The sequence below is a fragment of the Acomys minous genome (assembly GCF_964271855.1).
Source record: "Acomys minous genome assembly, chromosome: 9".
Classification (NCBI taxonomy): Eukaryota; Metazoa; Chordata; class Mammalia; order Rodentia; family Muridae; genus Acomys; species Acomys minous.
This window is the reverse complement of record NC_140490.1, coordinates 16,349,064-16,375,796: the sequence shown is the minus strand read 5'-3', so window position 1 is coordinate 16,375,796 and position 26,733 is coordinate 16,349,064. Positions and strand designations below refer to the sequence as shown.

At 46.1% G+C, this 26,733-nt stretch overlaps 1 protein-coding gene across 2 annotated transcripts in view; it reads right to left on the bottom strand.

Annotated features, from left to right (window-relative positions):
* The window catches only part of WDFY4 (WDFY family member 4), a 227,691-nt gene extending 202,877 nt beyond the window's left edge, over positions 1 to 24,814 (bottom strand). The window contains exons 1-3 of one of the 2 annotated variants that reach the window (XM_084793895.1): positions 24,660 to 24,814; positions 24,140 to 24,246; positions 5,053 to 5,321 (exon numbers count right to left, since the gene is read on the bottom strand). In XM_084793895.1, coding sequence (XP_084650021.1) covers positions 5,053 to 5,286 — 234 coding nt within the window. In that variant the 5' untranslated portion in view covers positions 5,287 to 5,321; positions 24,140 to 24,246; positions 24,660 to 24,814. Of the gene's footprint in view, positions 1 to 5,052; positions 5,322 to 10,952; positions 11,065 to 24,139; positions 24,247 to 24,659 lie in introns of those variants that run through there. The other variant, XM_084793896.1, reaches the window with a different exon arrangement.
* Positions 24,815 to 26,733: the final 1,919 nt, after the last annotated feature.

Here is a 26,733-nt window from a genome sequence, read left to right as displayed (position 1 = left end):
GCAACCAGAAGACTGAAAGTAAAGGAGGGACTAAGCAAAAGAATCTGTTAAGATGCAACCTCAAGAGTTAAGTTGTTTCAGACAGGCATGGTGGTCCATACCTGTGGTACCAGCACTTAGGCGCTGAGGCAAGAAGATCACAAGTTCAAGGCCAGCCTGGGCTGCATAATGAGACTGTGTCAAAAAGAAAGAAAGGAAGAAAAGAAGGAAGGGAGAGAAGGAAAACAGAAAAAAGAGGAAGAAGATTGAGTTATTTCTCCCAAAAGGGAGCCCAACCAAATAGCATTTTCATATCCATGACCATGGCAGCTACCACCTGGAAGCCAGCAGTCACCTGGACACATAACCTCTAGATGGAAAATAGTCCTCTGATCTTGGAATTTCTGAGGTAGGACACAGTCCCTTCTTCCCCAGGACCATGAATGAACTCTGGTGTGCAAACTTTCATATAAACTCCTTACCTCCTCCCTGTACTCCCAAGCCCTTCAAAGACCAATTTTCAGGCCATTGACTCTGGAGCATGGATATTGTCTCGGGAGCAGTGGGACTCCTGGAGGCACGCGACAATAAAGCAAATAGGGCCACTGTGACTTGAGCAGTAATTGTACTCAGAGCCAGGGCTCCCAAGGCACAGCTTCTTCCTGGGACTGTGATGGGCGCTTTCTCGAGGCAGCTTTAACTCTTTGAGGCCGCCAGGGTGCAGTTTGATGCACGGAGCCAATCATTCACTGAATGGTTCCATGGAGACCCCAAAGAGTTAAAGCAGCTTCCAAAAGGCCCTAATTTTTTTTTCCAAACTGGGACTTGCCTGCTGAGAGAATATTGCTCAATATTTAAAAAAACAAAACAAAACTTTTATTTACTAACATTATCTAGGCTGCATCATCATGCCTCGTGGCTGTCCCTTCTCTTCTCGTGCAAGCAAGAAAATGATTGTACGATCTCCAAAGGAAAATAAACGAAGACAAAGGCTCCTGAAGAGATGGGAGAAAACCTCAGCCTCTCAGGACAAAAAAGTGTGGTTGGGTTTTCTGCCTGGCCATGGTATTATTGCTCTCACTGTGGACTGGGAGGTTTGCCTTTGAGTCTCAGCCATTCCTGAGGCTTCCTGTTTGGCGTGGCACTGTAAGCAACCTCCTTCATAAATGAAAGAAAGAAAGAAAGAAAGAAAGAAAGAAAGAAAGAAAGAAAGAAAGCGGCATAGCAAAACTTCCACTAAAACAACAAAGCTGCAGTTCCCCCCAAGGTGCAAATAAACCAAGGTCAATCTCCACTGCAAAGTAGAGTAGACTCTGGAGTGAGCTAGGAGAGATGCCAACTTTCTGTGTCCCCTCTGGAAATCACACTAGAAAATAACTGTTGATTAATCCTGCCGTTATATTCGGCATCACTTACCAGTAGTTCTACTCTTTAAAGACCATATTAATGAAATAAACTTAATGATACATACCAATGATACGAAGTCCATTGGATCAGTAGTTAGCTTAAGAGTGAGCGTAGTATGTGTGAATACACACACACACACACACACACACACACACACACACATACACACACACACACACACACACACACACACACACACACACACACACACACACACACACGGAGGTGGGAGATGAAAGAGAGGGAGAGGGCACATATCCCTGCCCACATGGCTTTTTACCTGAGACTGTCTAATCTTCCTACTGCTTGGCTGCAGTACTCTACAAATGAGTATCTATCCCAGCATTCCAAGGGACAAAAGGGAGCCACGAGTCTCCTGAGCCCTATGCCCAGAAATGTTTTTCTTCCCTAATCCTTCAGCCAAGCTGCCAAAACTCACCTAGATTTAAGAAGGTGGTTGTGGTAAATGCAGCGTTGTGGAACCCAGGCCTACAAATACATGTATGATACAACTCCCCCACCTGAGGCTCGGGGACCATTGAGGAAGAAGGGGAAGATCAATTGTAAGAGCCAGAGCATCGGGGAGTTTGCTGTAAGACTGTGTCTTCTGGTAATGTCAGAAACTACACTCATGAACTCTCACCAGCGTGTGACTCACCAAGTGTGAGATGAACAAGGACACAGCAATAGATGTACTAACATAGACAAGAATAAATCCAAAGAGGCTCAGCCACGCGCAAAGAATGACAGCTAAAGGATCGGGAGAAATAGTCATCCTCGGAAACAGGCAGACCAACTAGTTACCCAATACCAAGTGGTCAGCCCTGCAAACACATACAGAGATGTAGCATTATACAGACTGAACAGGTTATATTTGTGTATTTAGAAATATGCATGTGTGTTTATATTTTTTAAAGTAATATACCAAAGCTTTTGCTGAGATAAAAAGAAAGTGTGTGTGTGTGTGTGTGTGTGTGTGTGTGTGTGTGTGTGTGTGTAAACCAACAGTTAATGAAAAAGAGGCCATGAATTTGAAAGGCAGCAAGGAAAAATATATGGAAGAGGATGCAGGGAGACACAGAATAGGAGAAATGGGGTAATTATTATTTCAAAAGTTAAAAGAAATATGTTTTTAAAAAGAAGGAATACAGACCTCCTTTCTTACATGGAGGAGTGTGGCACTATTCACTTTGCACCTAGTCTACCTCCTCCACAGAGCTCCCTGTTCTTCAGTGTACCTCCAGTTGCAGACACTGAGGGATTTTACAATTACTTCTGGGTCGCCTCTGCCTTCTTTCCTGCTTTCCTCAAAGCACGCATTCTAAGAAGAGTCTTCATCAAGGAGACCTACAGCATTAGCTCTGCTCAGATGTGCTACCACAGAGTGTCTTTGCATGACCTGGAGTGCTTCCCATCTGCTGGAGCAAGCTCAGCCAGAAGCTAGAACCCATCCACGCTTTCCCCCGAGTGTGCTTCTCCTTCCAGCATGAGACACTGTGATGAGGAAAGTTCTTTGAATCGAAAGCCCACAGTTCTGCACAAAGAACGGCAGTCCTGACAATCTTGCTCTGTGTGCTGCGGAAGCCACCAGCCCCGTGTTGCTTCTATGTGGTGCAATAACTCCTCTTTCCTCTCTCAACACCCTGGAGTCAGCTGCCCACACATCATGTATACAGGGAGTAACAATCATTTTGTTGCCCAGAGAAAAGCAAGGGCCTGGCCAGGCAAAGGCATTGCATCTTGAGTCATTATGAACCAAGGAAACGGAAAGCACCGGGCGTGGTGGCACACACCTTTAATCCCAGCCCTTGGGAGGCAGAGGCAGGCAGATCTCTGTGAGTCCGAGGCCAGCCTGGTCTACAAAGCGAGTCTAGGACAGCCAAGGCTACACAGAGAAACCTTGTCTCAGGAAAAAAAAAAAAAGGAAAGCAAATGGCCCCACTCTACAAACTCAAGTGCAGAGCAAGGGATCCCAGTGGTTAGCAATGGTGCCTTCAGATGGCTTTCCAGTTCAGGTCTGCTCCCAGCTAACAGCTGGATGACCTTTGGCACGTTGCTCAACATCTACAGACCTCTATTTCATCACTTAAAGAGTTGGCATTAACTTAGCTCCTATTACTGTCCACAGAGTTAGGTGAGAACTTGGTGAGTGTTGTCTAGGTCTCATCGATGACAGCATCTGTTCAGTTGACATCACAACACTGCTCTGAATGTCTTACTTCTGCCCCCTTCTGGGTGTCTGAACTTGGTGCATGCTTTCCTTCAGGTGCCTTTTGTCTCTATTCTGCTCCAGATTTACAGTGGGTTTGCATACCAACCAACCCACTGTAGATGAAAACGCCTCAAACACAGCTAGCCAACTGAGCCTACACCACATCGGTTGTTCGGCAGTGGTGCCTAGGCTGACAAGGAACTGGGACTCACAGCTTCAGTCCAGCATAGTGAGAAAGGATCAGACCGGACACTACCAGCCCCAGAGATCAGAATTTTAAATCCAAAATCCAATTTGGGCTGACCACCTGTTACTTTGCACATGAAGCTGAAACATTGTAAGTCAAAGCTTGGTAAATCAGCGGCCATCTTTGTATAGTTCGGTTAGTGCTAGTTCGAGACAGAGCAAGGTGATATCAAAAAGAGGGAGAGGGAGCAGAGCTGGGGAGGAGTGACTCTAGGTCAGGACTGAGACACTGTTGACCTTCGCCTAGCTGAGAATTCTTCTTCCTGTGCAAAAGGAACATGAGCCCCAACCACAGGGAAGAGCCTATGGTCCTAGAGGTGACCTTGATTTCCGACTCACTCCTTAGGTCAGCCCCTGTTAGAACTCCGTACTCTTCGGATTCCCCATAGGCCTTCCTGTTACCAAGATGGAAACCAAAATCTTGCGTGGGCTAGTGACTCTTCTGCCATTCTCAAGAGTCACTGAGGTAAGCATGCATGACCGCTAACCACAGCCAGCCTTACATCCACAAGCCTCACTTCTTCCCTGTTATTCTGACTGACAAAGAGGCTACTCCAGTCTGGAGTGACCTCAGGGAGCAACTCAAACTCACATGTGTACAGTGCTTTCATTCAAAGAACATTCTAGATCACCTTATTTTCCCCTGGGCCCAAAATGAAAATTCAAGTTTAGACATTCTGCCTTCAGCAACCAAAGTAATTCAGGGAGGGCTCTTTTATATGCACTCGGGAGCATCAACTGTCCAGTTCCTGATACTATCATATCTACCCATTTTTTTCCAAAAAATTTAGAAATGTGATTTTCATATTGCTTATAAGCCGTGTTGTTTATGGCACTTTCTGACAGTTCATGAACAAACTAAGGCAAGCCTTCTGTGAGCTCATCAGAAACCAGTTGTGTTGAAATTCAAACCAGCTTCATTTCTAGCCAGCCCCTCAAGTGTCCTCAAAGCACTATCAGCACCATATGGGCTTATGGTCCCGAAGAGCAGTAGGGTCCCCCACATTAACAATGCCATGTGTTTCCAAATAGCTAGAAACGCGACTCCTGTGCAACATCACTAGAAACCAAAGCTGAACCTCACAGTTTACTAACTACCCAGTTGTAATCACTGGCCAGTGAGTGTATCAAAGCATCACACCACACCCCGCAAATAGCTACAGCCCTTATGTGTCAAATAAAAATAAAATAGGATGTGGGACTCTGACCTTTAGGAATAGCGGGAGAAGGCTCAGCAGGCTCTTCCGGCGTTCTTCCAGGTTTTTGTGCGTTAGCTGCTGGTATTCCAGAAATTTCTTCTCAAGCATGTCCCAGAGGACAGTTGGGTCAGGAATCTGACCTTCTAGTGGAAAATTGGGCTTCTCGGCAAGGGACTGGCCTTCATTTTGAAAACCTGGGTCCTCAGGTCTGTCCTCAGCCTTTGAAAACTCTTCAACCTCCATCCTCGGCAAAGCAGATCTGACTCCTGAACGAGCAACTGAAAATCAAAAATCCTGCTATGTCACTCACTTCCTCATGACCAAGTGGGAGACAAGTTCAGCGTTCTTCAGTTCAGCTTCCAGAAGAGCATCTGAGCAAGCTTCTGAAACCGAGTAAAATGAGGAAGGGTGATCTAGAACAGATTCAGACTTAGATGCCATTAACATGCATAATCCAAGGTACCGAGTGGGAGGGGGGGCACTGTGTGGAATACATTACACACAGTCACGCAGTGGTGCTGACTGGGTGTTCTAACCCTCTGCAGATACCTAAGGGCACCCACAGGGCCAGAGGCTTAAGGGGAATGGACCTTGGGTTGTGGCTAACTACTTCAAGCTTATTCTGAGAGTCTGCGCAAGGGCAAGAGGAGCTGATATTTGAGCAGTAGGAAGTCATGAGAGTCTTTAAAAACAAAAGGTGGGAGGCTGGGGAGACGTCTCAGATGGGTTAAAATCACTTGCTGCTTTGGAAGAGGACCTAGGTTCAGTTCCTAGCACTCACATAGTCACAACCATTTGGAATTCCAGTGCCAGAGGATGCTACACCCTCTCCCATCCTCTTGGACACCAGGCACACATATGGTCCCCATATACACACACAGACAAAATTCTCACACACACAAAATGAGATAAGTCATAAAAAGTTTAAGTCTTAGGTGTTTGAGAAGGTACTTGAGAAGGTAAAGAAAAAGGATTACAAATTCAAAGGTGTATAATGAGTTACATGGGAACCTAGGCTACATAGCAAGACCCAGGCTTAGAAAGAAAGGGAAAAGAAAAGCAGTGGTGCAACCATCACCATTAGTAATTGCTAAAACTTTTTAATAGCAATTGTATCTACATCTAAGTTGTAACTTGTACAACCTTCTGTAATTCCACTTCCAGAGGCTCCAAGCACACATGTACTACATAAAAATACATACACATAAACAAATAAAAACAAGAAAGTCTTTTATTTTCTAAAAAGATGAACAGCTCCTAAAGAAAGATACTCTAACCTCCACATACATCCATAAGTTCCTATACACTAATATGCACCCATACAAATATATATGTGCACACACACGTGCACAGACACACAAAAAACAAATATCTTCTCTGGATATTTTTCTCTTATAAACAGCTTTGTGATTTATTTGTCTTGTTATAATGAATCTTTTCCATTTCCCTTAACGTCTCCATAGAGGCTAACTGTAGGAGGCACAGAGGTCCTTGTGCTCATAGATAACCACTAGGGGAACCTAAAATGCTAAGTATACAGGGTTGTTCAGTCAAAGGAAGGAATGCATTATCTGTTACCCACCCAGAAGGCTGGGAGTGGATGTGCTTATAAGTCTGGTGACGGTCGCACTCTCTGTGTGGCCAGAGACTTTTCTGGCACCAGACCCTATTGTAAATTTGATTTTCTCAATCAATCTATAAAACCTGTCATCTATATTTAGCTTATTTCCTCCCTCAGTGGGATTTATGCATACCCTGTTGTATATGTGGGATTGTGTCAAGTATCCCAGAATAGTTTTCACCAAATTGTGCTGTGCTTAAATATGCCTAAAATAAAACTACTTGGGCTCAAACTCCAGAAGTTTAAACCAACACCAGCTACTGAGTCGTTTTGAACTGAACTGCCTTCTTGGCTCCCATGGATCATCTGCTGCCTGTTAAGGTCATGGAGACTGCCATGGCTGAAGAGTGGTGCCCGTCCTTATTGAAGAAAGCCACACACATAGGCTAGCTACTCGCCATTACAGCCAGTCTACCCATCTAGTGAGGAACCATAATGGTTTTCTAAATTTCTAAAAGGAAGTAGCCACTTCTTAAAGCAGTTTATTTTCTGGAGTTTTCTCCTACCTCTACTTGGCACAGGAGCATCTTGCCTTGGATGATCAACTATTTTATTAGCTCATGTTCATTTTATAAAATAGGGAATTTCCTCATGACGTTTTTACACATGTTCCCAGCACACTTTGGTCTTGTTTACCCTAATTACCTCCTCTTGTCTCCTACTCTGCCAATACCATTTGGTTCAAGTCCTACTGGCTTTACTAGCACAACAGACATGAAACAAACACCTCCCTGTAGTTTCTGGCTGTATGCGTAGCCTGTCTAGACTGCTCCTACAGAGCCCTCCAGAGATGCTGTTCTGCAGTCAGATTCCAGTATGTTCCTGCCTCTTGCTTTCTTGTAGAGCTCTCAGATACTTTCCATGGCCTTACTCCCAAGGGCACATACCATGAAAGAATACATGAGCCAATGAAGGAATCAGCCTCCATTTGCTTGTGCAACATACACACACACACACACACACACACACACACACACACACACACTCCCCTGCTCCCCTGTGTCCCTCTTGAAGCATCCTCTTTGTCCTCACTTTAAGATAGCCGTGTGCTTTTGCAAACACTGTAGCAGTCAATCAAGCCCTCATTGTACCCATCAGGCACACATGTTACTTTCTAATCTGCTGCCTTGTCTCCCAATTGTTTATTCCCAAGATGGAGTGCCGGATCATATCCAGAATGGAACCACCCAACACACAGACCTGCTAAGCATGCATACTATCCTGTGCATCAGTCGTGCTGTGGCTACACTCAACACATTCAGGAACTATGTCTGGGGCTCTGGATAGCACAGCACCTCATCTTGGGAATAAACAGTGGAGAGACAAGGTAGCAAGTTGGAAAAGAATGTGTGTACCTGATGGGTGTGATGTTGGTCAACTTTGTTCCCAGCACTCAGGAGGCAGAGGCAGGAGGCTCTCTGTGAATTAAGGACCACTCTGGTCTACACAACATACTCTAAGACAGCCAAGGCTACAAAGTAAGACTGGCCTTGTCTAACAAAAAAAAATAGAATAAAATAAAAAATGATAAAGAATGCAAGACGTGGGTTTGACAAGCACTGGACGTTGCTGCCTGTCCCCTCTGGGTGCAGGAGCTTGGTTTGTTGAACTGAAACACTTGACTCACCTTCTCAGGAACACACCGAGACTTTTAAAAACAGAAGTTTCTAACAAATACGGATCCATGAAATTAGCTTCTGACTCAGATGCAGACAGATCTGCAGCCATAGCCCTCTGCCTTCTGGCCCTTACCTGTGACTGCTTCGGTTCTGTTTGTCAAGGGAAGAAAAACCAGGGAACTTGGTCAGGGTAGCCATCATCAAAAAGAAACCACCATAATGGTCTCTTTACCAAGGAGCAAGTGCCATAGGCAAGCTCCCACATTGATCCCGATGTAGAGAGAAAAGGAATCAGTTTGGGGAGAAGGCCACTGGAGAAATCTCCTGAGGCAGGGCCAGAACAAGATAATCATACCACACACAACTTTCAAAATTTTGCTTCTTTGTTTAATTTCCCTCTTTGTGTATACGTGTGTGCACCAAGTACAATGTTTAAAGAGCTGCTAGAAGTAACAAACTCAGTTTTTGAAAAAAGAAAACATTTACATTTCCTGCCTCTTCTCTCCGAGCTGCCATCTTGAAAGGTCACATCTGGAGCCTAAGAAATCTTCTGAGTTGTTGGTATTTTGCTGCTAAAGAAACGTTCCACAAGCTGGGGAGATGACTCAATCAGTAAGGTGTCTGTCACACAAACAGGAGGACCCAAGGTCCCATCCTAACATCCACGTAAATACAAAAGCAGCGCAATTCCATGTCCCCAGTACAACCAAGCTGGAGACAAGCAGAGCTCTGGAGCCCACTGGGTGACCAGCATAGCCCAACCAATGAGCTCTGATTCCAGTGAGAGACCCAGTCTCACTGCATCCATGGAGAACAGTCAAGCAAGGCACCCAATGTCAAGAACTGACTTCCATGCACATGCACACATGTGCACACACCCACACACTAACATATGTTTACATAGACCAAAGAAAGAGGAGGGGAGAGATTTATTGCCATTCCTGAATTTTGGTTAAGTTACAGACAGGTTAGACCTTTCAAGCTGTGAGATGTGACTTACCATCTTTGGCACTCGGATGCCAAAAGATGCTCTAGGAAGAAGACAGTCTAGAGCCAGTGGTTCTCAACCTTCCTAGTGCTGTGACCCATAAGTACAGCTCCTCATGTTATGGTGGCCCCAACCATAGCATTATTTCATTGCTACTTCAGAATGGGAATTTTGCTACAGTTGTGAATCATGGTGTAAATATCACATAGGCAAGCCCTGTAGAAGTCGTGACCCACAGGTTGAGAACCACTGGTCTAAAGCAAGAAGGCAACGTAAAGCAGCACCAAGGGTAGACTAGAGGGGCGCCTGGGCTTCATTCCACCACAGACAGAGGCCCGAGGTGAGGTTGATCCCATAAAATGGAAGATAAAAATTTTCCCCTGCCCCTCTTTCTCGCCTGTGGCTTCTGTTTCCAATTTGAAAGCTGTTGAAACAGATGCTCACCACCTATATCACAGGCCTCCCCAGAGCCAGGGAAGCTTCTAGACCAGGATCTACAGAACAGAAGAGCAGCTCTCCCTTCCATTCACCTAGTGAGTGCTCCACCCGGGGATTTGCATGCGCAGATGGCTTTAATTCTCCTCAGAGTATAGAATGATTAAGCAGCATCCCTGGGTGGGCCCCCACAGCCCACTCCCTCGCAGAGAGATATGAAATCTCTTCCGGCCTGAGAAGTCAGAAACATCTGCCCCGTTTGTGGCAGGTACTCAATCAAAGGGGTAATGGAGGATCAGTTACTGCTTGAAAAATGACCGACTATGGGCAGAGCCGACGTCTCTGAACTAGAACGTGCAGACAAACGATCCTCCCTCAGTAACAAGATCAAACGATAGGAGAAGTGTAGCTTGGAGAACACGAGAATTTGCAAAGTAGACAAGAGCCTCTCGGAATCCTGCAGAATGTGGTCCAGGGCCCGGAGCAGCATGTGCTGTCTGGAGCCTGAGCTGTCTGCTGCGCTTGCAAACAGGTCACGCAGGAACATGTAAAGCTTGCATGCCGAGCTAGAGGTTTCCTCTAGGTCTCTCCTGCTCCATGGCAGAGCCCGTTGTGAAGCCCAGACACCGGCTCCTGAGTCCAGCAAGCACTCACCATCCAAAAACCACCCTTCCCTCCTGCCCATGGCCTTCCGACAACACCAGCAGCCACCTCACAACCCCTTGCTCATTCTGTGCTGTGATACCTGACTAGTCTTCAGGGTCCAGGCCCAAAGCAAGGTAAACTGTTCCAGTCCCATCCAGAACCCCACTTCTCTCCTACATCACTTCCTCCTGGCCCGGCTACTGGGTCTGTCAGGTTTCAGGTTTTCTCCCAGCAAGGACCTGGTCTGGACGGATGTCACAAAGTCATGTACAAGTGAGCCTGAGAGTTCATCAAGGCGGGCCCTTGAAGAAAATGAGCAGTACTTGAGAACGGAAATGCTGTGCCCAAGACTATGAACCTGCATCAGGTGACACATCAGCAGTAGATGGAACGAATGGCCATACTGAAGAACAGAAGAAGGGAGCCAGGCAAGAGGTGCTGCAAAGCGCCTCTGAGTGTCCAAAGTCGCAGGTGGAGCAGGGCAAGGACTGGGTCACCACTTGACCTCTGAGATGACCCTATCAAACCCCTTGGCACCTCCCCACATCCCTGCAGGGAACAAGCGTCTCTACTTCATACCCAAGCTAAGTCCCACACATACCTTAGAAAGACAGCTGCAGAGCCAGGGCCTCCGAATCTGCTTCCTAGGCCTCAGAAGAGGTAGGCAGTTCAGGTTGTTTCCAGACGCTCTGGAATTCCCCCTAAAAACTAGGTGGGTCACCCTTGTCAGGAACCAAGCCAGTCTGCAGAAACTTCTATACACTGAAGACTTCCCTTTTCTAATTCCAGGGCAGGGTGCACTCGAGCCAGCATGCACACCTCTGTGGTTTTTGCAACAGCAACTGAACACAGGAACTCTCCATATTCTTCTGCAAAAGGGGCTGGTTTTGGATCTTGGTATGTGTATCAACTTCCACATTGCCAAAAACGGCCAAGGAGTGGTTCCCTGGCTGAGACCTCGAAGCTTAGCTATGGCATCGACTAGGAACAACTCAATAACAAGAGGCTCCCAACCATAAGCCTGTCTACCATGGAAGGTGACACGTGGCTTACCCTCACCGACACTTAGAAAATGTTACCTCAGATCTTCCAATAGAGTGGCCAGTGTTCTCTAAACACAGAAAGTTGACTAGCCAAGGGTTGTTAGTCTCATTGTGTGGAGGGCCATGCAATACTGAAAACTCCGGACTCAAGAGGTGAAGTGATGGATCTGAAACTAAACGGCTAGCAAGCATCAGGATCAATGGGCAAACCCATGCGCCACTGAGGCTGTTGCTCCCCCTGGCCCACTTTCACTTCCACCTGGCTTGGCACAGTGGATCAATAGTCACAAAAACATGCCTGAGACCTCCTCCTCAGACACCCTTGCCAGTTGCATTGCAGGGATTCCCAGGCTGAACTTTCAAAGTTGTCGCCAAATGCTGTTGACCCCAGATAACACCATAGTCAACCAGGCTCTGAGCAGGAACCCCACTCCTTCAGTGGCCCCAGCACATTTAGCACTGGTCTCTGCCTTGCAGTCCAAGTCAATGGACTAAACCTTACTTGGCCGACTCTGCATAGTGAGTCATTGGATTATTGATCACAGAAAGAGAACAATCACCTAAATCCACACACAGCTCAAAGCTCAGGCAGGGACGCCAGGGAGACAGCTAAATAGATGCTGGGCCAAGACACACCTACCTGAGGACATGGAGAGACCAGTGGCCCAGCCCGAGGAGAGATTAGGAATCTGAGAAAGATTCCCTGAATGCCATGGTGGGCACTGTAAGATTGGGGTGAGTGGCTAAGGCAAAGGGATGGGCAACCCAGGCAGTAAGGGCATTTGAGGGTATATTCTGTTTCTCAGGAGAAAGCAGAGCACAGGGGGCCTGGAGCGGAGAGGGCCACACATAGGCTGAGAATGCCTAGCTGATAGGCCCTGGACCCAAGAGGCTTCTCTGGGGTGATCTCAGCAAAGATGATATGACTGTCTTATGACAGCCTTCTGCTGGCTTCTACGGACCCAGGCCTTCTCACCGATTGCTTGGGAACAAGGGTCAGGGAAAGTGATGCTTAGATACAAAGCCCGAAGTTGCCCTGGGAGGAAAGCAGATTTCTATTCGGAGGGGCCCCAGAGAAGGAGCCTTCTGTCACGCACATGTTGGGTGGGTAAGACAGTGGAAGATGGAAGGAGAGGTTCTGAAGAACCAGGAGAGGAGTAAGTAAGCCACACGGCCGTGTGTTGGGGAAATTGAAACAATGTGGTGTGGCTTGAATTCGAATGGCCCCATCAACTCATATATCTGACCGGTTTCCCAGTTGGTAGAACTGTTTGGGAAGGGTTATGAGGCGTGGCCCTGTTGGAGGAGGTGTGGCCCTGCAGGTGAGCTTTGAGGTTTCAAAAGCCCACTCCACTCCCCCTTTCTTCCTTGCCTTGTTGATCACATCTGAGCTCTCACCTAGTGCCCCAGTACCATGTTCCTCACCATAATCATCATGGCCTCACCCTATAAAACTATAAGTCAGCCCCCGATTAACTGTTTTCTTTTATAAGTTGCCTAGGTCATGGCATCTGCTCACAGGAATAGAAGGGTGCCTAAGGCAGCACAGGAGAGGGTAAAGTATGGTTGCTTCTGTGCAAATTGAAAGGTTATGATAAGTATAGGACAGAAAGCAGGGGCAAGGCACACAGCTCTCTAGACTCAGCTGCCCCCATCTCATTTGTCACCCTCTGGGAGAAGGAAAATGCTTACACCTCTGATGTCATCGGTTTGTGACCTTCCTAGATAGCTTGCTACACAAGAATTCTGTTTAACTTATTCAACATCTCATAGAACTTACCAGAATACAGGGAAAAGAGGCTAGATGGTGAAGCATGCCTGGACGTTCATATGCTTGGCCTTTTAAGAATTGAGTGCCTCAGCCTGCACCACCACACGCCTGCAATCCCAGAAGTGAGGGTGGCAGAGGCAGGCGGATCGCTGTGAGTTTGAGGCCAGCCTGGTTTACAAAGTGAATCCAGGACAGCCAGGGCTACACAGAGAAGCCCTGTCTTGAAACACCTCCCCACAAAAAAAAAGGGGAATTAAGTACCTCTTAATCTCAGGGATCATGAAACACTGCAAATCAAGGTCCAAACTACCTCAGGGATCATCAAACACATCACAAAGCAAGAGCCAAATCATCTTGGTCCCTCACTAGGGAGTTCTTGCTTTCATGCCAGAAGAGAATGCACCTCTACTGCACCAAGCAAATCTGGACCTGAGAAGGCTGCTTTTAAAAAGCTCCACTCTTTGACGAGAAAAACAGATACTTTCTAATATAACTTTTGCCCATAATGGCTTTCCTTGCCAATAAGGCAGGACTTCAGCCTTGTCCAGAATCTCCTCCCCACCTCTGTGATTCAGTTTCCCACCTGCAGTACCCCCACCCCAGTGTCTCCAACTGCTACCCCCATGCCTACACCCCCTGGTGCTTGAATAGACATTCTCTAAGGAGCTGTTTGCCCATGTAGGTCTGCTTTGCAAATAAGCCCGCTGCTGTTCATGGAATTCAAGCTTCTCCTCTGAGAGCTGCATGCTTGTTTAACCAGAATGAGGTTCCCATGAGAACTTCTTAATGTGGCAGGGATAGTTCTTAAGCCAGACCTCATTTTTCTGTGTGCCCAGGAAGTGCAAGAGTGGGACCCAAGAGAAATGGGAGACATCAAGGGACCCACACAGTGAGTGCTACAAGTGGGTGGAGGGAGACAGGGTGTCGGATTTCTCTGGGGTGTCTCCAGGCAGCTAGAAGCAGATGCCACACCACCAGGCCTCAACCCCAAGCATCCCTGGCAGAAGCTGCCAACGCTGTCCTTCTTGTTTTAAAAGGCCTGTGTTCTCAAGGAAGAGGCGTGGGGATGGAGCCACAAAGCCTTTGACCCTGCCTTGGTTACATTAACCTCACCTCACCTGCAGCACCTGAGGCCTCGCTCCTTGATTCTATTTATGGTCCCATGGAGCTAGGGGCACAGATGTGGGCACTTTGACACCGTGACACAAGTAGACATTATTGATGGTGCACATTTTCTCCAGCCTCCAGCACAGAATTGTCCCCTCTCCCCCTCCATGTGAATATACTCTTATTCATTGTTAATGGGATATTTCAATGACTTTGCAGGTATATTTTAATATATTTTATTAATTCTTTGATAATTTCATACAAGGTATTTTGATTATGTTCACACTTCATCCCACTCTAAGTTCCTGTCCTTATCTCTTATTTTTATAACCCATCCAGCCCAATTTATATTGCCCATATACTCTTGGGTGTGGCTTCATCTCCTGGAGTGTGGCAGACTTACCCATGGCCTTAAAGAAAACTGACTCTCCCTTCACCAGGAGCCATCAGCTGTCCATGGTCACTCAGGAGTTGGAGCTTGTTGATATCACACACACACACACACACACAGACACATACACAGAGCACAGACACACACATATACACAGCATAGCATAGATATACACAGGACACTCATACACACAGTACACGCATACAGTACACACACATACATACACACACATGCACACACATCACATACACATATACATACACACAGCACATATACCCCTCACACAGTACATACACACATCACATACACCCTCACACATATTCAAAGAACACACACACAAAGCACAGAGACACACAAAGCACACACACACACACACACACACACACACACACACACACACACTCAGGCTAAAACAGTCACTGGCTTCATCTTTACAGGCAACTACAGTTGCTTCAAGCTGAGTGCAGTGGTTCTGTTGTATCCAGATAGCACTGGTTCACTCTGCTCTTCCCAGATCTCTGGCTCTCAGGATCTTTCTTCCCCCTCTTCTTCAGTGATCCCTGAGCCTTGCAGATGGGAAATCATGGTAGAAACGCCCCACTTATGGAGAAGCACTGCAGATGCTTATGCTCTGCACCCTGATCAGTTGTGAGTTTCTGCGTCAAGCACCATCCACTGCACAAGGAAATGACCTCAAAGAGTCCAAACAATCCTGAGCAATAAAAACACTGTAGACAAATCCTTGATTTCAAGTTATTCTACAGAACAATGGTAATAGCACCACCACCAAAAACAAAAAAAGACATGAAGATCAATTCATATATTGCTCTATGTAACTACAGTTCCTGATTTTTAACAAAGATGCCAAAGACACACATTGGAGAAAAGACACCTTCAACAAATGGTGCTGGGAAACCAGGATCTCAACCTGCAGAAAAGTGAAACCGAATTCTTAAATCTCACTACGCACCATTCCTAATGGATCAAAGATCTCAGTGTTAGACCTGAACCTCTAAAACCTCTAGAAAAAAGAGTAGAGAGTGCATTTCAGGTGAGGACTTTACGAAGAGGACTCTGACTGCTCAGGAAATGAGACCAACAATCAGCAGGTACCACAAATCTCTGCTGCAACAGAAACAGTCCACTGACTGAAGCAACCGCCTAGAGAACGAGAGAGAGGCTTTGCTGGATGTACGTATAACAGAGATTAGTGTCTAGAATGTACAAGAACAACAACAATTAAAAAAATCTAAACACCAGACAGGTATGGTGGTGCATGCTTGTAATCCCAGCAGGAAATTACAGTGGGAGGCAGAGGCAGGAGGATCTCTGCGAGTTCAATGCCAGCCTAGCCTACAAAGCAACTCCAGGACAGCCAAGGCTACACAGAGAAACCCTTTCTCCAAAAAAAAAAAAAAAATCTAAACACCAAGAAAACAAACAACTGAACTAAACAGTGGGCTATGAACCTGAACAAGGAATTCTCAGACAAAATACAAATGGCTAAGAAAAATACATTTTAATGTTCATCATGCCCTTCATCATGCAAATAAAAAATAAAAACTATTTTGAGGCTTCATCTTACACCAGACAGAATGGCATCGTCATGAGAGTGGGAGAACTGGCTATGTCCATCATGGGATGCAACACTCAGGGAAAGCAGGTCCTGTGCCTTTCCTGGGCAGCAGGCTAGAGCTGGCCCTGGTTGCAGGAGTTGCTGTTGAGCCCGCACAAGATCAAGAAAGTGGGAGAGCTGGAGAGCAGACCAGCTCGGATATCTCTCAGGCCCAGATCCAAGGCTTTGAATGGCCCTCCCTCCAACATACCCTATGGTGGTGAACTGCTGGAGTGCATGAAGGGGCTGGTCCTACAGATCCAAAACTACAGGCTCTCCATTACACAGGGCAACAACAGGATATCCAAGAGAAAAGTCCCAGCGAAGTTCCAGCATTGACAGAGTAGCAGAATCCTCATACCAGACCAGTGAGTTATTGCAATGCACGTTTGCAAGCAAAGAAGTGTGGGCAAAAGGGCACACTGTGAGGCACACTGTGACACACTACAGCTTCCACAAGGAGCTTTCTTTTTGCTCTGTTGGGGTCGGTTGCAAGGGTGGAGGGCAGGTACGAGGGGAGGGGGAGATGAGTGGGATTGGGGTGCATAATATGAAATTCATAAAGAACCAGTAGAAAGTTTTTTTTAAGGCAATGGAAAGAAAAGCAAAAGCAAACAAAGGACAAGTGCTGGTGGATGTGTGGGGAGAAGAGAACACTGGCTGTTGATGGGAGTGCAAATTGGTACAACTACCACAAAAATAGGTGTGGAAGTTCCCTTTAAAAAAATAGACTAGATCTGTCATGTGACCCAGATGTACAACTCCTGGGCATATACAGAAGACTGTTTTCTGCTACAGAGACCCAGGCTTATTCCTGTTCATCCCTTCTCTATGCACAGTAGCAGGGGGACATGGAAACAGCCTAACAGACCATCAGTTGATGACCAGATAATGAAAGTGCTGGTGTCTACGCAATAACATTTTATTCAGATGTAATGAAAGGTGGAATCCTGAAATTTGCAGGTAAATGGTTGAGTTGGAAAACATTATACTAAGTGAGGTCACCCTGACTCAGAAAGACAAGCATCCTATATTCTCACTCATAGGTGGACCTTAGGGGCAAATCCTTCAATTTGAGCTTTTAATTTGAAGCACTTGTGGAATCCAGGAAACTAGAAAGAAACCATGTGTGGTAGAGAGAGGAGGAAGATCCTACAGGAGGGCCATAGTGCAGCACTGAAGATATGGAGAGGCCAATGCAAAGTGCATGGAAACCAGGAATGAGAAGGATCAAATCCCAGCTCAGTCACTGTCTGGGAATGAAACACCTCCCCCCCCCCCTCTCTCTCTCTCTCTCTCCCTCTCCCTCTCCCTCTCCCTCTCCCTCTCCCTCTCCCTCTCCCTCTCCCTCTCCCTCTCCCTCTCCCTCTCCCTCTCCCCCTTCCTCCCTCCCTTCCTCCCTCCCTCTCTATCTCTGCCTCTGTGGAATGGGAGTGAAGCTAATCTCAGCCTGGGGTTTAGCTGAGTTCTAACCCGCTATCTGGTTACTGTGGTTCTAACCCCATTCTTAGCATCAGTATTTTCTTTCTTCTTAGAATTAGGTGGGGCTGGCAGCTTTGCACTTCTCATCCTTCTTCAATCACGTTCCTCATAGAAACCACGTGATAGGGTTTACCCTGTCTCTGACAGGTGCTAAGCAGTACAAATACGAAGCCAACTGGTGAGCCCAAGCTCTGTGTGCAATCTGTATTTTCTGGTAGCCACCATACAAAAAACTAAAAATAGATCAAATTAATTTTAAAGTGTTTCCCAGTAGGCTCTCTACATCTGCGAGTTCTGCATCTGGAACAGAAAACAGCACAAGCAAATCTGCATCTGTAACTAGGCATATGTAGACTTTCTTGTAGCTGCTCACTTAACAATGCAGTGCAACAATGATACATCATTTGCAGTGTATTAGATATTTTAAGTCATCGAAAGTATATGGGAGGTACAAATAGGTTTTATGCACGTTATGACATTTAATGTAAATGATTTAATCATCCTTGGTTTTTGGTATGGACGGTGGATCCGAAAACCTTGCATACGTTTGGTTCTAGAATCGCATGTCCAAAATAGTTCAGTTTTACTGCTTATGGATATTTTTAAGTGCTAACGAAACATTTTACATTTTGATATTAATTCATAATGTCCTTGAACTTTGGTGTGCATCTCAAACTTACGGCACGTCTCAATTTGGACGTGAACCACAGTTCGAACATATCATGTCTTCCGATTTTGATAGGACGGGTCTAGACTTTGAGATGCAAGACCGCAACATGTGCAGGTGTTTCAGATGGGACCACCAGCCAAGGAATATGATGGGCTATCAATCCATACGGACATTGATGCTTTGAAACACTTGGAGGAAAATAGCAAATGCCAAAGTGTTGCACTTTTTTGTAAATAGTGAGTGTGGCCCCACCATGGTGTAGCCAGGGAACCCTGGAGCTCCACCCCACCCCCACCCCCCAGCTGGCCCAGCTGCCTTGTTTACTTACTATGACCTGGGGCCAGTGACAGTGATGTCTACATGTGATTTTCAGATCCCTGTCTGTCTCCACTTTCGTGTTCCTGAAACCACCACCTCCCAAATCTTCTGCACCCTTGACCCAGCTCCACGCATGGCAACCCCAGTCTCCCTGACACTCTGAACACACCTTCTGTTTGCTTTCTCTCCCACAGTCTATACCTAGAACGTATTCAAACCCCGCTCTCAAAACAGTGTCTAAAATCTAACCAACTCACACTATCTCCCTTCCCATCACTTTGTAGCAAGCCGCCATCACCCCAGCCTGCACTCTTACACAAGCTACAAAGCCTTGCTCTTTTTTTTTTCTTCCCACAACCTCCTCTTCAGATAAGAGCCAAAATAACTCGATTATAACATGTCAGGGCATCAACAACAGCACAAATGTTTTCATATAGTAACACTGAGATGCTATAACATAAAAGCTGTGCAGAAATCAATCTAGGAAAAATATATCCTGCTTTTATGAGAATAAGTATAAAATTTTGTTGGCATATTTTAAGTACCTAATTAAACAGGGCGACAAGCCGTGCTCCCGGACTGGGTGAGTTACCTTCATGAAGACAACGCTTCTCTCTGAATTCTATTTTCATGCAAACATGAGCACAGCTTTTTCTGCTGAGCTCAATAAACTGATTCTAAAACTTATATAAAAGAACCAAGCACTGAAAAAGAAAAAAATAGCAAAGTCCCTTCCAGACATGAAGATTTATAATAAACCTTCAGGAAATGATGTTGCTTAGTGTTGGGAATCGTAGACAAATGGACCAAACAGCCATAAACAGAGCCATGGGGCAAGGGGCTAACTTACTGCAGAGCTCTTGCATAACGGTGGCCTTCTTAGCACATGCAGCTAAGAGCCTTGGCTGTCCATGTAGGGACCAATGATCGGTTGTAAGCCACCTGAAAGTCGAGGCGAGAGAATCTGAGGAGAGAAGGGGAATGGTAGGAGGGTTGGAGGCTGCCAGTGTGTGAATGTGGTGACTGCAATAGACTTGAGTGAGAACCTCCCTAACATGTCACAAAGGAAGGAAAGGATACAACACTGCAACACTGAGTAGATGCCCAACTAGAATTTTCTGTAATGATAAAGACAGCCAGCCTACTCTCGTATCTTAAGCCAATATGATTTCTATTTGCTTATATTTATACCACAGATAAGTGCAGCTCTCACCCTCATCGAGGGAGCTTCTTTTCGCAGCGGAGAGTATTAAAGAAAGCCAACCACTGGTCAAAATGCAGAGAATAAATGGCCACAGCGTGCCAACCCCCCTGCCAAATGATGCCTCTACAATGCGATCCCTACACTGAAGGCTCAGAGAAAATCACAGAAGAGAGGGTGGGAAGATTGTAAGATCAGAGGTCCAGAACACCTGTGCTGGATAGAGCCCCCTGACATGACAGGGAAAGCACACACATGAATCTCAACAGTTAGGTTGTCTGAGCAAGAGCAACATAAGGCAGCACCAGTAGACATGCCAACATGGCCAGGGGAAATTTCATGTGGTTCCAGTCCTACAGGAAAGGCTATAGATTGTCAGTGACTCTGAGGGAAGGAAAACAGTTTCTTCTAGCAATGAGCTCCCTTATAGGATGTCGCCCAATCCCAAATGGTCAGACCTGGACACAGGTACACGAGCAACAGTAAAAGGACTAAGTAGGTTATATATATGTGACGTTGTATACAAACACACATATGTGTATATATATATATACATATAATATATATATATATATATATATATATATATATATATATATATATATATATATAAAACAAAGAAGAGACCATATATTTTGGAAAGGGGGACACAGAAGGGGTTTAATGAAAAGATGGGAGTGATATAAATAGGGTGCTCAAAAAATAAAGTTGAAGAACAAAAACAATTTAAAAACATTCTAACCCACACTGCACAGGAGGAAACTAATTTCCAGCTGGATAAAGGACTAAAAAATGAAAGGCTAAAGTGCATTTTTAAAATATTGTTACCATCAACTGTTGGTGAGAATGTGGAACAGAAGCAGTTATATTGCTGACGGTTCAATAAATTGATCCACAATGTAGAGCTGTAGATTTCCACTCCTTCAGATTCATCTACACATGGAGGGGGAGATATATGTAAGCAGCATGCAAATACTGTAGAACAGACTTTCGCATCTGCAGGAGGGGGTGAGGGGTGTCTCGGAAACAAACAGTAAGGCTAAAGATAGGTTTGCCTATGACCCAATTCTGTTTCTAGAATACACACTTCGAAGACATTCTTACATATACTCTAGCATACTGTGCAAGAATAGTCATCGAATCGGTGATTGTAATAGGAAAAGATTAAAGTTATCTCAGTGCCCATCACCAGAATCTCAGAGAACTATGTTCATGTAACAGAGTGATGCACGGAATTATATGCTAACAAATTAAAGGGATGTGCAGCATTACAAGCAAATTTTTAAGCATAGCTAGCTTTGAGACAATTAAGCAAGTCTTTGATAATATTTAGTTCAGGCTGGAGATGATGGCTTAGAGGAGTGTAAACATGCTGACCTTAGTTCCATTTCTTAACTCCCATATAAAGGCTAGTACAGCAGCACAGATCTGCATCCCTGCATCTGGGATGCAGAGATAGGCGTCTCCCCTGGGCTTGCTGGTCGACCACTCTATCCAAAAGGGCATAGTCTAGGTTCAGAGACCTTGCCTCAAAGATACAAATGGAGAGCAATGGAGAAAGACACCTGATATCAAACTCTGCCCACCACATGTGCATGCACAGGGAAGTGCACCTGCACAAATATGCACACACACACACACACACACACACACACACACACACACACACACACACACACACATTGTACTTATCTTCAGGCTAATGAAGTTCAAGAATGTAGAAAATAAAGCCATATATTGTTGTTATAATAAAGCACCATGCCCAAGACAACTCATAAAAGGAAGCATTTAATGTAGGGCTGAAAGTTTCAGAGAATTTGAACCCATGATGTCAGAGCAAAGAAGTGGTGGCAGGAACAGCTGAGAGCTTACATCCTTGTTTTTTTTCTGGAGTAATTTTTATTATTAAAATTGCCTTTGGAGATTAAAAACGAAACCCCTCTCTCACTCATTGTATAATGCCAACACCAGAAAACAGTATTGTACCAGAGATGGTAATTTACTTCTTTCTCAGAGAAAACATCTTAAATTGTAGGAGAGCTTACAGCTTAAGACCCAACCAGGAGGCAAAGAGACGCACTCACTAGAAACAGAGTGAGCCTTTTGAAACCTCAAAACCCATGCCCAGTAGCTCACCTTCTCCAACAAGGCCACACTTTATAATCACAAACATTTCCACCAACTGGGGGCCAATAATTAAAATGTATGAGCCTATCTCAGGAGTCTAGGGAGATGACCCTAGCTGAGACTCCAAGGATCAGAGGATATGGAGCCTGAAGTCACCACCTCCTGTAGCCAGGTGGGACTTCCAGTGGAAGGAGAGGGGCACCAACCCACCCATAAAACTTTTAACCCCAAACTTGTCCTGCCTACAAGACATGAAAGGATTAAGATGGAGTAGCGATTGAGGGAATGGCAAACCAATGCCTGGCCCAACTTGAGATCCACTCCATGAGGGTGAGCCAACCCCTGACACTATCAATGATATTTTGCTATGCTTGAAGAGAGGAGCCTAGCATAACTGTCTTCTGAGAGGCTTCATCCAAACAATAGGCCAAACTCTGGGAGTCTTGTGGAAGAGTGGGAGGAAACATAAAGGGAACTGGAGGGGTCAAGGACCTCGCAAGAAGACCTATAGTATAAATTAGCCTTGGCCCATGGGGGCTCACAGAGTCTGAACCTCCAACCAAAGAGCATGCATGGACTGAACCTAAACACCCTACACATATGTAGCAGATGTGTAACTTGGTCATCATGTGGGTCCCTTAACAATTAGAACAGAGGCCGTCTCTGACTCTGTTGCCTGCCTTTGGATCTCTTTATCCTACCTGGGCTGCCTTGTCTGGCCTCAGTGGGAGAGGATGTGCTTAGTCCTGCTGCGACTTGATGTGCCAGGATGGTTTGGTATCCATTGGGGCCATGGGGGGGAGGCGGGGGGGGCTCCTGTTCTTTGAGAAGGGGAGAGTGGAGGGAAAGGGAGAGAGGGAGTGAGGGTGGAACTGGGAGAAGAGGAGCGAGAGGCTGGGATCAGGCTGTAAAGTGATTAAATAAATTAATTAATGGAGAAAAAAATATATGAACCTATAGAGGACGTTCTTGTTCAAACCACCACACATGTACTATCAATTTAAAGATATTGGGTGAACCAGAAACAAAAGCAGGGACCTATAATCCCAAAGCTAGGACAACAACTGTCTCTGAAGAAAAAAAAAGATGGGTGCACGAAGGTCCTCAAAAAAGCCATGATCTTTAATAACAAACTGAGGTGTCGGCACATGTGATCTAGTTATTCTTAGCCCTCTGCCCTCTGTATCTTTTAAAAGTTGTTCCTCCGTCTGCTCAGTGTTAAAATTGTTCCTGGGTTCCTGGAGGGAGAGGTGGTTCAGCTGTTAAAAGCACTAGCTGCTCTTTTAGAGGACTAGGGTTCAATCCTTAGCACTCATACGGTAGCGCAGAACCACCTGAAACCCCAGTCCCACAGCGTCGAATGCCCTCTTCTGGTGATGCCCAGACATGCACGCAGGCTAAACATCTATGCATACAAAATAATAAAACTTGTTGTTGTTGTTGTTGTTGTTGTTGTTGTTGTTGTTGTTGTTTAAAAAGAAAAGAAAACTTTCTCAGCCCCATAGGAGTTCACACCGGACACCCAGGATGGACAGACAGGATCTTCCCACACTGAGCCCACAGCCCCACTAGTCCCCAGCACACCCTTCACCCCCAAGCCACCACACTGGCCTCCAGGCCTCCCTCCTGGAGGCTTTTAAGAGCAAATCTCAGGAACAGTAGTGCAGGCCTGGGCTGCTTCAGCCTCCTCTCAGTGGACAGGAGCCCTCCCTGTCCTTCCTGCACACTGACCTCCAACTCACTTCACGTCGCTGCACACAAAGGCCCCTGTCTAATTGTCCCTTTACCAATTTTGAGTGTTCGTTGAACAATTAAATGGATAAAAATAGACAATTATATTAAAATTGAAATATTCCCTGGAGAGGTTGTACTCAATGCCCCAGTTACCATTTCATTGAGACTGGTACAAAGGGGTAGGTTCTAGAAGGTTGGATTTTGAAGGAGAAAGGAATGGCTCCTCAGTGAGCCAGCTGCTCCTGTTTATGCAGAAATGTTGCCTCTTGAAAGCTGAATGTGACAACTTAGGTGAGGAAAGGGAGGTGCCTACAGAGACCTCTACTTACCAGATCCTGGGGCAGGCAAGGGTGGGGCCAGCTAAGGACAGGACCAGGTCTGCTCCGATTTCCTGAAGGCAGGGTGGATGGTCCACCCTTCAGAAGCTACACAGCTCCTAAAAGGGAGAGTGTCGCTGTCAGTGGCCCCTCTCTATACCATGACAGCCAGCACAAGCCAGGGCTAGTTTCCCCCAGCTAAGGCAGACCCTCAGTCCTCAGCAGAGCCTAAAGAAGGGACTTAATCTGTGGTCAGAGAGAAAGGGATGAGCTGGTGCCTGGCCAGCACAGCAAAGCCCACAAGTGACAAAACCCTCCAATGACACAGGCACTGAGTGGGGCTGATCACGACTTCCTCCACCGCTTACTTCCTGCCACTCAGCTCTCCTCTCTACCACCCCGGACTCAGACAAGGTACTGATGGTCACACATGTGCTCCGCAGTCAGCTTTGCAGGAGGCAGTGGGGTGTCCTACCACAGCAAGCAGCCCCCACTAGGCCAGCCTGACTTGTCCAAGAGCAGGAAGACGTACCTGGAGGGGTGGCATTCATTCAAAGTCGGCTGATGTCACATAGTGTGGGCTTTTCATCCATCCCCAGCCTCAATTGGCTCAGCTCAGGGGACGAGAAGAGCTGGCCTGGCATGGCAGCCATCAACTGTGTTTCATTATGAATCACTTGTGCTGGCTTTCTCTTCATTTCCTGGAGAAAGCAGAAGTGGGAAGTCAGCAGATGCCCGCCCTGCCCACCCCCAGCCAATGACAGACCTGCTTCACTGGTGACTGGCAGAGCGACTGGAGTTTCACAGAAAGGTCCCCTGGGACTGTGTCAAGCAGAGCCAGGTGGGACCGAGGAACAAAAGGGAAAGTACAGCCTGCTTGCCCATGCCTGACTCTGTCTCTGATGGTCACTAGCTGTGTGTCCATCAGGCTCAGCTCCATGTGGCTCCCCAGTCCCAACCTTCGCCTCCCTGAGACCCAATTTCAAAGCCCTAGAACTGAATCAAATGGCTTCCCTTCTTCCAGTGGGTAAGGTATGGGAGCAGACATGGATACCAATATGGAAGGATGGAGCCAGGCATGGTGGCGCACGCCTTTAATCCCAGCACTCGGGAGGCAGAGGCAGGTGGATCGCTGTGAGTGCGAGGCCAGCCTGGTCTACAAAGTGAGTCTAGGACAACCAAGGCTACATAGAGAAACCCTGTCTCAAAAAAAAAAAAATTAAAAAACAAACAAACAAAAACCAATATGGAAGGATGGCTCTTCCTAAAGCCCAAGCAGAGCTCTCAGAGTCTCCACAGGATGGGGAAGACTAGGTTCGAACAGAAGCTTAGAAAAAGTCTCAAGCATCCCTGTAGATAAGCCAGGCACTGGGGCACTGGGGTAGGCAACGCTAAGGGCTGGTGGAAGTTGGAGTGTGAGGTTCAGAAACACACAAAGGGGAAAGCAGATGTTCTCCTCACACAGTGTCTTTGTTCATGTAGATGATGTCCTGCTGAGGAGACCTCCAGGGTGATGTAGGACAGTAGTGTAAAGGGCAGGGCCAGGACACTTATGAAGGGCTGAGGAGAATCTGATGTCAACGGTACTACTGTGCATTTAGTACACACCAAGCAAGTTCCGCTAACTCCATCTTTTCCTATGGGGGAAAGGGCTATGTAGTGTGTCACAGTTGTGCTCAGTAAATAATTCCGGCCCAAGGTAGAAGCCACCCACTAGGGAGCAAGAGTGGCTCCTTTCAGAGGTGGACAATGCCACACAGAAGGAAAACACACTTAGGCTCTTCATGGCCAGAGTCCTAAAGATAAAAAATAATGTTGCCCAAAGCACAATGGCTGAGAAAACACATTAAAGGGAACAACTTAAAGCAATGTATGCCAATGCTGTATCAGACAGAGACAACGGAAGTCAGAAGACAGTGGAGGCTCATGTGCCCCTCCCCTATCCATGAAGGAATGCTCACCTGACCGGTTTGACCTTGTGAACTCCTATTCAGGCAACCACAGCTGCTGTTAGCTAATGAGTACAGTGGTCCTGTTGCATCCAAAAACACTGTCCCACTCTGGTCCTCCATGACCTCTGACTCTTACAATCTTCACACCCGCCTCTTCCATGATGTCCTCTGAGCTACTGACAGTGGCAGTGGGAGTAAGAATTAGTCTTCTTTGGCATTATGACCTTTGGTCCATGTTCCATTGGAGGACCCCACAGCTATGAGTATATTGACAGCACTTATCAGACTCAGTTATTATAAATAAGAAAGAAAAAAGAAAAGAGGGCACACCTTTAATCCCAGCACTTGGGAGGCAGAGGCAGGTGGATCTCTGTGAGTTCGAGGCCAGCCTGGTCTACAAAGAGAGTCCCAGGATAGCCAAAACTGTCTCAAAAAGCCAAGGAGGAGAGGAAGAGGAGGAGGAGAAGGAAAGAAAAAAAGAAAACAAATGGCATGAACATGAGAAGAAAACAGATGGATAAGATGGAGGTGCATTGCATGAAATTCTTAAAGAATACATGTTTTAAATCATGGGAAAATAAAATCTTTTTTGCATTTTTATTAATTTATTTAGATTACATCTCAATTGTTATCCCCTCACTTGTATCCTTCCAT